Source organism: Sturnira hondurensis, unplaced genomic scaffold (genome assembly GCF_014824575.4).
Source record: "Sturnira hondurensis isolate 20B ecotype Veracruz unplaced genomic scaffold, ASM1482457v3 Scaffold0008196, whole genome shotgun sequence".
NCBI classification, from domain to species: domain Eukaryota; kingdom Metazoa; phylum Chordata; class Mammalia; order Chiroptera; family Phyllostomidae; genus Sturnira; species Sturnira hondurensis.
The window spans coordinates 8,977,994-8,990,723 of NW_028080827.1; the positions used below are offsets into that span (position 1 = coordinate 8,977,994).

A 12,730-nucleotide genomic window follows, 5' to 3' on the forward strand; every position below is an offset into this window, starting at 1 on the left:
GCAACACAAATTACACATAATTACACAAAAATCTCATAATGTTTTAAGTAAATTTACAATTTTGTGTTGGGCGACATTCACAGCCATCCTGGGCTGCATGCAGCTCGTAGGCCAGAGGTTAGACACCCTGGTAGAGTGTCCACACACTTTAAAATGCACTTGGGCCCTGGCTGGTGTAGCTCAGTGGATTGAGCACAAGTCTGCAAACTAAAGGGTACCCAGTTCCCCAGTAAGAGCACATGCCTGGATTGCAGGCCAGGTCCCCAGTGGGGGCCACATGAAAGGCAACCACACATTGATGTTTCTGTCTCTCTTTCTCCCTTCCCCTCTGTCTAAAAATAAAAATAAATAAAATCTTTTTAAAAAATGCACTGGGGCATTGTCCAGATACTTCGCTTATTGAAGCTGAAAAGATCGAGTAAAAATACTGTAAGTACTTTGCTTTAAAAAAGTGAAATATTCTAACATATGGATTTTAAAGGCCAGTTATACAATAATCGTGGCCATCAGAGAATAGAGTGCCCCAGTGTCTTGAAAACACAAAGTTAGCACAACTTTATCTGTGATGAAATTGAACTCAAATGTATGCATGGCATACCCAGAATACTAAAGGCTATTTCATTAAGTTCAAGTTCATTAGAGAATCCAGGCATCAGTCTCATTCAGCCAAGCTTCCCCAAATCTCCCCGCAAAAGTGAAGTGACTTACTGTATGTCAGTAAAATTCAGTGAGTGAATAAGGCATCTTTGACAGTAGCATTAAAGATTAATAATGAGAAAAAAGGTGAGTAGTGAAAAATACCTTTCTTTGTAGCTAAATCAAAGGTGTTAAACTTGTAAATGGTCCAAGTAAGCCGTGGACTTAACATTGCCAGAGGCAAAAAATTTCAAAAAAAAGTCATGGGAAATATTGGCACCACCTTAAAAAGGGTGCCTTATTTACACAAGATGTTAAGATATATAAGGTGATTTCTTTGGTCATTGATGAAAATGCAAATGATTTCATTTAGCAACAGTTCTCAAACTCTTTAGGAGGAGGGGTCATAAACCCTATTTATCTCTAACTTAATTTTCTTCTGCATGCCTTGCAAATGAAATCCAACTCTGTATTCTTCCTGTTTACCTGAGGTAATTTTTATTTTTTGCTTTAGTGGAAGGGAGGAGGTAAAATAAAATGGATTTTAAAATAAAATAAATTGACATTAACATTTCAAGGTCTGACCTTTATGACTATACATAAACTTGGCTGGAGCATTCATGAGCCTCATTTTCCTCATCGATAGAATGCATAAATTGTAATAAGCATTGTCTATAGCCTTTCAGTCTTACAGCATGATTAAAAAACAAAGGAAAGAAGTAGAGCATTGTGGGTAGGTCTATGCGCTCCTGGCAAAAGCTGAGAAGAAGAGAGACATAAAGATTTGCGTGTACTTATGATTTGATTTTAACTTCCATAGTTCTTCCTCTTGTCTTGCCTGTGGATAGTCTTCTCATGCCAGGCCCTGGAATTCAGCCCAGTTGTCACCAGATAGGTGCTGTGTCTTAGGCTGGCCCTGCCCCTGCATGATCAGAGAACTTCAGGCTCTTGACTTTCACAGGAAAGAATACTAGAATGAGTCTGAGTGAGAATCCAAGTGAGAGCAGAAGTAAGTTTTATTCAGGTAGAGATGAAGAGTCTAGGATGTGCTGCTGTGCTGGAAGCTCATGTATACATTGAAGTGGACATGGGCTCACTAGCGAGTGAGTTGCACCATGGGTCAGTCAGTTCTTGGGATTTTACGTGCTTCTAAAGATAGGTTGCTCCTAAACTTTGGAGCACTGAATTCAGTCTTTGCCTCTGGGTTAGGAGGGGATCTTTTTCTTAATGTGGTCAGCTCCAGCAATGGCGTGGTATTTCTCCCCTGATTAGCCCTCCTTCCCCTTGTGGTGTCAGTTTTCATTTAATGATGGTATAATGAATTTTGGAGTTGGTCTCTGGTGTCAGTTTTTTCTCCAACTTGGATTGATGTGTTTAACTTGGATTGATGTGGTTTTAGCCAGTCCCTGTCATTGGCTTCTGGGACTACACAGAGTCTCCTGCCATAAGTGTTTCCTTTGCTCAGGCATGGAGGTGGGGGCTCCGGTGAGAGGACCCAGCAGCTTATTGGTCAGAGATGTCCTCTTTTACTTCCTCATCCCACCCTGTGGGAGTTTTCCCTAACTTCTCTCCATCTCACCTCCCAATAGTCTTTGTCTGAGTTGTAGAACTCCCTGGCATGGAGATCAAATTGCTCACAAAAAGTTAATACAGCTTTAAAAAAGCTGTTTCTTCTCTGTTATTTTCTTCTTCTTCTTTGTGGAAGCATCTGTGAAATCCTTCCATACCCTGCTTCTTTTTTACTTCCTGTCTACACCTTCACACCTTGATCAGAGGCTCATACCATTTTGCTTAAGTGTAATCAGTTGAACAAAATTTAGCCTCTGAAATTACCAAGATAAGCAATTTTAGTAAAGTCATTATGAACGCTATAATATCCTGATGGTTTTGTATTTGGCCAAGCAGACTAAGGAGTCTGTGAAGAGCTCAGGGCTGCACCCTCTGCATCCTCCTATTATGTTCGTGTCTGACCATTCACACTGGCTAACATTGAGTGGAATTAAACTAACACTAGTTGGGAGAAACAGGTGAAGAGGCGGTGGTGAGATGAACAGTAAGGATTAACTCATAGTAGGAACTTTTGGGACAACACGTTACAGTGTCAATTAGGAAAGCTCTAAAACTGGGGGTGGGAGAACACACTGATTGTGCCTATAGCTCTCTCATTGCCAGTATGTGCAGAGAAGTGTGTCAGTCTCAAGAATTTAGGAAGTCTGTAGGGACTTTATATAAGATTCAATAACTTTATTCTCTGAAAGTTTTTCTTCCCATTCAAGATCTAACTCAGAAAAAAAAATCAGCACAACATTATTAGTGAGAAGTAATGGTTGTAATGTGTCTATAACCTATATAATCAACTCTCTTAGAGTTGAGAATATAAATAACAAAAAAAGTATTTTTAAGTGTGGTCTGCATGCTTATTTTCAGTTAAGAAGATGGTTGGGAATTAAGGTAACTCAGTTTATCTCTGAAATGAGGGTTTTGATATTTGGCTTTGATATTTGGAGATGAACAAATAAGAACAAACAGGCTAATTGTTTGGATCTTGCTTTAACAAGGAAGGCAGCCAACATTACTTTTATTTGGCAGACTCAAAGGCAGAAAAGGAGGAAAGCTTTATAGCAGAGAGCAGGGAAGGCATCAGGCCTGAAATGATTGGAACTTGTTTGTATGGGGAAACTGGGAGTCAGCTCATGAGAAGGGCATTCTGCATGGTTGGATTGGTGAGCATATTTGGCTTGTTCTGGTTGATATCAAGCTGAAAGTGAGGACAAAATCTGAGGAAAGTGTTGGATTAACCAGTTGCTGACCATTCCCCACTGACTGCTGTAGAAGCTGTGGTTTGGCTTCCCAAACTAGTTGCCGCAAAGATTGTGGGTCGGATTTCTGTCGTATGTGGTCTGTCCACTGTTCGTTTATATATCCAGTCTTCAAGACTAATAGTTTGTTGTGATGATTGAATACAAAATGAGCTAAAAAGATGCCTCTGTTGCTGCTTTGAAAGTGGTGAAAGTATTATCAGACTGTTAAGGAAAGGCAGCAGTGTCTGGGAGAGAGCAGCAAGAAGGATAGCTCCACTGACATCATTAAAGTTTCAACCGGTTGCCCTGGGCTACAGGAAGAACACCTAGGGAAATTCTGTCTGATCCTGTCTAGGTACAGGGCAGTATAAATGTCCATTCTTCTCCTAGCTAAAAAACTGTCCACATCACTCTTCACAGGGATCTCAGATCTGTTAAGCATCTGAAACTTTATGATCTGCTTCTAAAACTATTGATAGAGTTTCCATTTTTCTAACCTATTAGACTGCCAGGGCTAAGACTGCCTTATCTCAGAAATGCGAGGAGGTATATAACCAACTCAGTGTCAAAGGAAGTTGCAAACATATATGAGATACCTAGTTAACAATTAATATTAATTTATCTTCTCAGTCTTTTTGTTATATTTTAAGCTTATTTCTTGTTAAATATTCAGGTGCATGTCTTTTTGTTTTATTTTGTGTCTTTAGAGCCCCAGTGTCCTGATTTTCCAAATTTCTAGCATTTATAAGCTTTGTGGTCAAAACTTTCAATTTTTGCTTACCTGCCTTGAACCAAAATTATCTTCCTATGAACATTACAGCTGTCACCTACTTATATATGCATAAATTCTGTAAGTTATTTTGAGAGATAACAACAGCTTCATTATCTTACCTAAGGAATCATTTCCCCTGGTTCTTCTAGACCTCAGCTCTAGAGGCCCTTCACCTCATCTCTATTCCTGCCTCCCACTCCCATAGTGAAAATACCTAAACACCATTTCTGTCTTTCTGCCTTTCATACTCCCTACCCTGTCTAGATCCATTTCTCTACCTTCCCTTTCATTTTTTTTTCTTTCTTCCTCAGGACTTAAATAAATATTTGTTCTAGCACTTCAACCCTTCTCGTCAAACACTCAAATCTGTCTTCTTCCCTACTTTCATTGCACTCCAGTAGCAAATCCACATTCTGTTTTCTTGACATTTAAATCCAGTGATGGAGGGAACTTATGGTGATCTTAAGCAATGTCACCAGAAGTTCAGGGAGCCACTCTCTCAGCAAAGCTCCCAAGCGACCTGGCAGTGCCACCGTGGGTTCAACTCAAGGCTCTCTCCTTTCGCTGGAAGGACCTATGTCAAACCCTTACTATTTGCCCCTGCTCTTCTCTTTGGATAGAAATTCCTAGCATTTTTATCATCTGACTCCAAGGAAAACATGTTTTTCATTTATATTTGAGGCTTAGTCCTCCCACATACACACGAAATTTCATTCTTCTGTTTCAACAAAGGTTTAATTCCCCCGTCTATGCCTGTTTTTAATAAAATTGTATTCTTTCTCCTTGTTAGAATTTTCCCCAAGCTTTTGCCTCTGGCCTCTCTTTGAGTAATCTTATTTACTCCATAATTTCAGCTACCATTTATAGCCTGGAACTTTTTTTTAATCTATATCAATAATTCAGAATGCTTTTGAAGTCCAGACCAACCTACCTAATTACATTCTGGGTAGTTCCACTTAGTTTTTCTCTCTTCTTTCTTGCCAACTAGGTGATTAGTTGTATCAATTTTACTTGACTCTTTTTTAAATTTAATTTTATTAAACGTACTGCTACTGCCAAGTCATTAAAAAAGCAAACATAATTAAAAACTTCCGTGTTTAAATCATTTGGTAGGCCTTATCAAGTTTGATTTAAATGCAAATTCCTTAACATGAAACAAATGTTACTTCAGGATTTGATAGCCTCTATCTCCAGAGCCTTTTTCCCCAAAATATTTTCAGAGGCACATTTATTCTGTGCAAAATTTTACAAGGTGGGGTTGTCTAAAAGAGGAGGGGAGTAGAGGGTTTATCAAGTGCAAATGCATTTGAGAAACTAGGGTTCTAATGTTAGCTCTCAGAGCGATGGTCTCCTGTCTAGTCCTGGAACTAACAGCAGCAGAATTATTTGAGGTTTCACTGTATGTGCATGTTCTCAAACCTCATGCTAGACTTACTGCATCAGGACCTCTGCTTATAGGGTTTACCAATCTATAATTTAGCAAGCCTTCCCGGCGATACTGATGCACACTGAAGTCTGACAAGTACCATCTTAGAGAATTACTATGCCTATTAATATGTTACTCAAAGAAGTCTGGAAATAACTTATTTAACTTTACCTTATCAAGACCTCGTAGCCTCATATTATTAACAAATCCCCATGTATGTATGTCATGTGCTTTCACATCTAAATATGCATCTTTGTATTCCTTTGCCAAATATCTCCCCACAAATTTTGGCCAGCCAGCTCTTTAGAGGACAGTTTCAAAATTACATATGAATGCCACAGAAGTATAGCAATTCTAGGGGTGTTGCTTAAGTCTCACTGCCATGGAGATATCGTCTAATACTTCAACTCTTTTGGTTTTTTTTGCACATAATAGTTCTCTCTACATGCTGAGCTCTTTTTGATGAAATATCTTTGTATTTTCTTATTTGAAATTATGAAGGTAGAGTGTACATTTTATCAGTGTATCTGTATAAGCTGTTTTTTTGTACGAAATATTCTTTGTGAACATGCCTCTTGGAAGCTTTATTCGGCTGACTCTGGCAACTTTCCATTTTCAAAAAATCCTCTCCCATTATAGTGTCAGGAATGTTCTTTCAACTTTCTTTCCTCAATAAAGGATATTTTAGTCACTATAATAATGCTGACCATAATTAATGATCTACTAAGTCATAGCTTTATTGGTTTATTGGATTTTGGTTTTTGTTATTACATTTATAATTATGTTTTATTTGTATATTATATAAATATATCATAAAATATACTATTATTATGAGTATTAATTTAAAGGGGTTTCAGTACATATTAACATATTTATTAGCTTTTAAAACTCCTACTACCATTATCTTAATTTTTTTAACCATGACGTTAAATGCCCTAGTCAACTTCTAGGGGATTAAATAAAGTCTTTTTTTTTTTTTAAGATTTTATTTATTTATTTATTTATCTTTAGAGGGGAAGGAGAGAGGGAGAGAAACATCAATGTATGGTTGCCTTTTGTGCGTCCCCTTCTGGGAGTTGGCCTGCAGGGAACTGGACTACAACCCAGGCATGTGCCCTGACTGGGAATCAAACTGTGATCCTCTGGTTCGCGTGCCCGCACTCAATCCACTGAGCTACACCAGCCAGGGCAGATTAAATAAAGTCTTACTGAGAAAACTTTAATTCTTAATAAACCAAGTATATATATATATATATATATATATCTATATATATATATATATATTATATATTTTTTTTTTTTTATTATGTTTTTGGTTTTTTTAATAGATTTTGGTATTTNTTCTTTATTTCCCATACTATTCTTCCCCTCCCCCCTGTCTATGTTCTACCTACTGTCTATGCTACTTATTCTCTGTACCTTCTCCCCCCTTCTCCTCCTCCCACTCCCCTGCTAACCCTCCATGTGTTCTTCATTTCTATGGTTCCACTCCTGATCTAGCTGTCTTCTTGGTTTGCTTTTGTTTCAGATGTGGTTGTTAATAACTGTGAGCTTGCTGTCCTTTCACTGTTCATATTTTTCATCTTCTTTTTCTTAGATAAGTCCCTTTAACATTTCATATAATAAGGGCTTGGTGATGATGAACTCCTTGAATTTGACCTTATCTGAGAAGCACTTTATCTGCCCTTCCATTCTAAATGAAAGCTTTGCTGGATAGAGCAGTCTTGGTTGTAGGTCTTTGGATCATGACTTGGAATACTTCTTTCCAGCCTCTTCTTGCCTGTAAGGTCTCTTTTGAGAAATCAGCTGACAGTCTGATGGGAACTCCTTTGTAGGTGACTGTCCCCTTATTCTCTCCTTCATTTTAATCTTGGCTAATGTAATTATGATGTGCCTTGGTGTGTTCCTTCTTGGGTCCAACTTCTTTGGGACTCTCTGAACTTCCTGGATTTCCTGGAAGTCTATTTCCATTGCCAGACCAGGGAAGTTCTCCTTTATTATTTGTTCAAATAAGTTTTCCACTTGTGGCTGTTCTTCTTCCCCTTCTGGTACCCCTATAATTTGGATGTTGGGACGTTTAAAGATGTCCTGGAGGTTCCTAAGCCTCTCCTCACTTTTTTAAATTCTTGTTTCTTCATTCTTTTCTGTTTGGTCATTTTTTGTTTCTTCTGGTCCACTCCCTTGAGTTACTAAAACTCTGTTGTCTTTAAACTTGGTTGTGTGAGGAGGCACAGTGTTTCCACCTCCACCTCCATCTTGGCCAGAAGTCCCCAGGTATATATTTTAATATACATCATTGTACCCCATTATTTTGAACACATAGTCTGTTGAAATGCACTAATAAAACAAGAAAATTGATTTATGACATTGCTGTGTGATATGTAAAAATTTAATGATTCAGCATTCCATTTGGTTTATTGTGATGCAACATAGAGAATGTAATGCAAAAAAAAAAGTGGTGCTATCTATAATCCTCTAATTTCATTAAAAAAAGAGTAATGGAAGTATGATATATGACAGCTAAGGGACTTTGGGATTAATGCATATTCAACCTCATACTTTAGTCTTTCTTCCCTTCCATATCACTCTTTGCAGTATGCTGATAAGTGACTGTGATGTTAAATATATCATCTATAGTTATTGTCTCTCATTTAACTACATTACTTGATATAAGTTAGACATATAGTTTGGCTACACACACATCATGATGATGAATGACAGTATTCTAATGTAGTCCACTGTGACCATCAGAACGGATTTTATTTATGACCTTCACAACTCACCAGACTCTCCAAATCTAAACACATCCTGGAGAGGAAATTTCGTTAACTCATGTAATGAGTAAATGATTGCATTATTGTGACAGTAATAAAGTCCTGTTCACAAAAGAATGATACATTGTAATAGAAAATATAACTTAAAAGTAGGTAAGGCTGAGTATTTGTGAGACTGCATTCCTGCCTTTTGCTTCTTAAAGATCTGCTGATATGCCTTGATGTGCCCCAGAAATGAAGAAGGGAAGGCTGCCAAGGACTTTCACGTGGTTCTTGGGGCCTAGACATGAGAGGTTCTTAAGATCCTGTGAAGTCCGCTTCACAGGCATTCTGGCAATTTCAAAGTAATTTGTGCCAGCCACTAGTTTTTTGACTATTTTAATTTTGCTTTCCAACTTTTAATATCTGTTGCATTTTGAGAATAAAAATAAGTGAACAGCACTTGATAGCACCTTAGGGAAATTACGTCCCCTTAAAGGTACATTGCAGTCTGTGTATGGAGGTCTCTAATAGTAAGTGGATGCAACATTGGGCTGTGCTCTAACTTGAGTGAAAGTAATTGGGTGATGACTCATCCAAATCTGGTTCCCTGTCTTGGGCAGCATTAGAAGATATGCAGACAACATTCTATGTATACCAAAGGGTAGCTGATTTTCAGATAAGACATGGCAGTTAAATATGCCAACTGGTTGGGCCAATTATAATCTAACCTACCTTTTGTATCAGAGCGCCCATGAATTTCCTGAACCACAAATTTAAGTTCTCAGATATTCTGGAAAGAAGCATGTAAATAATTTACTAAGAACAGTCAGGGAAGCCATATACTTCCCACCTATTTCTACACTTGAGTAAAAATTGTCTTGCCTTTATATTTTTGCCTGATTTTACAAAATAAATGTAAAAGAAGTGCTCTAAAAATAATACCTACCAAACAAAATAACCAGAACAATTTACTGGTATGTTTGAAAGAATTATATGTGCTGAGTGTGAAGTTTCTATGTGAAACAGTCATGAGTGTTACTATACTCTGTTAATCTTGATGGAGAATTCATTCAGTGTGATAAATGGAGAAGGATTCAACATGTCTTGCACACAGACACACACAAAATAAGCTTCCAAAGTTTTAGTTAATTAGATACATTTGTAGATGGAATGAGAGAGTTAATGGGCCATTCATGTAACGTGTATATTGTTGTAGTTTGATAGTACTGACTTGGTAACCATGAAGTCTTGAATTCTGCCCACTTGCCACCAATGTGACTTTGAATAAAATATTTAGGCAAGATAAATTTTTCACACACATACACACACATATGCACATGCACACACACTTTTGTATAGAAGGAATTCAGACTTTCCCCTTCAGAGAAGTTCCATTAAAGAAATAATTTCTACAGTAATAATTCCTAAGATTATAGTCAGAAGAAGAAAAGCATTCATTCCAAAACCAAAGTATTTAGAAATTAAAGCCTGGCCACTGTGGCTTTATCCCTCGGCATTCCAGTCAATGAAGAAAGGAAATCTGAATTTAGTAGCTTTGGCTCCCATTAGCTAATTTGTTCATAACAATTTTCTCTGATCCTCCTGTTTGACAGTGACTTCTAACTAAAGTCATGCCATTTAACCTTTTCTTTTGTATGTTATGTGACCTTGTGAGAAGAGTAAGAAACAGGACATTCCTCGGGAAGAGCAGGGACCAACCACCAAGAATTTGGATTTTTGGCCCCAACTTATTACCCTGATGGTCACGATTATTGATGAGGATAAGACGGCCTACACACCTGTCCTGAATCAGTAAGTACACTGTTTTATAAACAAATAGATTTTATTCAACTAAAGCTAAAGAACAAAACATTTGAAACATGGCTTATCGTCTCACAGAATGACAATTTTTTTTTAAAAAAATAAGCTATAGTACAAACTAATATTCTTCTATTTTATCAGAAAATATCAGTTCGATGATATAAATTTTTAGTTCAAGCCCCATAGACTGTGATTCTTTGGATGTGGAGACAAATACTTTCCAAGGTTTATTTTTATTTGATATAGAAAAGCGTTTATTTCCTCTGGTTTCTTTTGTAACTATCCATTCAAAAGAAGAAAAAATGCACCATTCCAAACTAAAGACATGTTAGAAACTACTATTAAACATATAGCTTTTTAATAATAAATGATCTGGAAAAAAAACAAACCCTGCTTTCAAAATACTTGTGTATCCTGGATTTAACAAATTTAATGCAATATTAAATAGAACAATTCCATTTTCTCAAATAACGATCTAAACCTACTCCTCCATGCATAGAAATTGCAAATCATGAGCAAGTAGTCAAGGCAGATGAATTCAAATTCATGGCTGTTACAGAAGACCAGACTCTAGAATTGTCTAAAGTCATCAACTAATCAAAATGCCACTAGCTATGAGACCTCGGGCAAATTATTTCATTCCCCTAGGTCTCAGTTTCCTCATATGTAAAATAAGGATACAGTACTAGATAATTTCCAAGCTCCAATGCACCTTTAGTGGTGCATATTTGTGATTTATTTCATCCCCACTACTGAGGACTATACAAGCAAAATAGCAGCTGCCTCTGCCAACCAAGCACTTGCAGTCTGGTTAATGGCGAGGGCATCCTGACATATTCATGATACCGGACATGTTATGGACAGCAGGGATAGCAGAAACATACCAGCTGTGAAGTGGAACAAGAAGGAAATTCAGATTTACTATGGAGAACTGCTTATTCCTCTATGACCCTACTAGTTAAGACAGTTTGGGGCATTTTGCTTATGTGTGAACTCAACTGAAATTTCAATTACAGAAGTAAATTTAAGTACCCAAGTTTTTATCATTTTCTGCTTCTTTGTTCTTTTTTATCGTATTTTATCCATTACCAGTTCTCCTACTTATACCCCAGTGCCCCCTGTCATCACCACAGTTGTCCAGGCCCATGAGTCCTTTTCCTTTTTGCTCTGTCCCTCCACCCAAAATGCTCATTTTTACCTGCTCCAAATTCCTCTTCTTTGTGAAAAAAGTGGTCCTCTCTTGGATATGTAACCACAAATTCTGTTCCCTTTTACCCTTATATTCACCTTTCCTGCCTGAAGGCCAGAGTGTCTCCTCATAATCATCTGTAGAGACTTTAATCTTTTATTATTTTCTCATAACCCAGGACTTGATTTTATTTTTTTAATATATGACATGTCCTCAGCTCATCCTGAGTAGCTTTGTGAATTACATGTTTTCTCAATCATTTTTTGGAGCTCTCCTACAAATAGAGTGGATTTCCCAAGGATAGAAAGATCACCACATGTTTCAAGGTTGTACCCTTGGGATTAGACAGGCCATTTGAAAAAGGACCATTGAAAGAAAGCTAAAATCTACTAAAAAATGCTAAGTTGTTTGAAAGGATTTAAATTTTAATTAAAGAAATTTTTACATTTACCAGATATCAGAAATCAGGATGTGACTAGAAAAATTTGTATTAAAAAAAAAGAAGAAGAAGAAACAGAAAATTCAAGTAGATCTAAAAATCACTAAAAACATCAAATCAATATTTTGACCAATATGTCCCCTAGAGCAAGGGATATAAAGGAAAGAATAAACAAATGGGACTACATCAAATTAAAAAGCTTCTGCTTTAAGTGGAACCTAATCAACAAAACAAACAAGTGAGCAAAATAGAACCAAAGACATAGATATAAAGAACAAACTGACAGTAACTAGGAAGGAGGAGAATAATGGAGGAAAGGAGGAGGAGGGTCATCAAGGAACATGTATAAAAAACCCATAAACAAAGACAACTGGGGGAGGATTCAATGTGGGTGGTGGGGGTGGGCAGGGCAGGGGAAAGTAATGAGGAAAAAATGGAGACAACTGTAATTGAATAGCAATAAAATTTTAAAAAATAAAATAAAAAAATCATGGAACCAGCTCTTTCTAGCCAAGATGGAGGTATCGGTAGAAACACTTTGCTTCCTTACACAATCAAATGAAGGATAACAACTAATTTAAAAATAATAAACAACCAGCACTGTCAGAATATCAAACTGCAAGAACTTCTGACAGCCAAGGGGTTAAAGAAACATTCATCCAGACCAGTAGGAGGGGTGGAGATGGGCAGCTGAGGTAGATTAGACCAACTGCAAGGCTGCAGGCCATGTGGGCAAGGAAGGGTGGCCGACTCCTGAAGACTCAAAATCTCTCCTTGTAAAATACGGTGGGGTTTGCGAAGGCAGGAAAAACTCTGTCTCACAGGAAAGTTTGTTAGAAAGTGGGGCTACAGCAGAGCAAGCAAGTGGCATTTTTCTCTCACTGATGCCT

The 12,730-nt window shown here is 37.3% G+C and overlaps 1 protein-coding gene across 1 annotated transcript in view; it reads left to right on the forward strand.

Annotated features, from left to right (window-relative positions):
- The window catches only part of UNC13C (unc-13 homolog C), a 511,573-nt gene that overhangs the window by 308,137 nt on the left and 190,706 nt on the right, over positions 1-12,730 (forward strand). Inside the window, exon 17 of the mRNA XM_037053932.1 lies at positions 10,070-10,203. Coding sequence (XP_036909827.1) covers positions 10,070-10,203 — 134 coding nt within the window. The remainder of the gene's footprint in view (positions 1-10,069; positions 10,204-12,730) is intronic.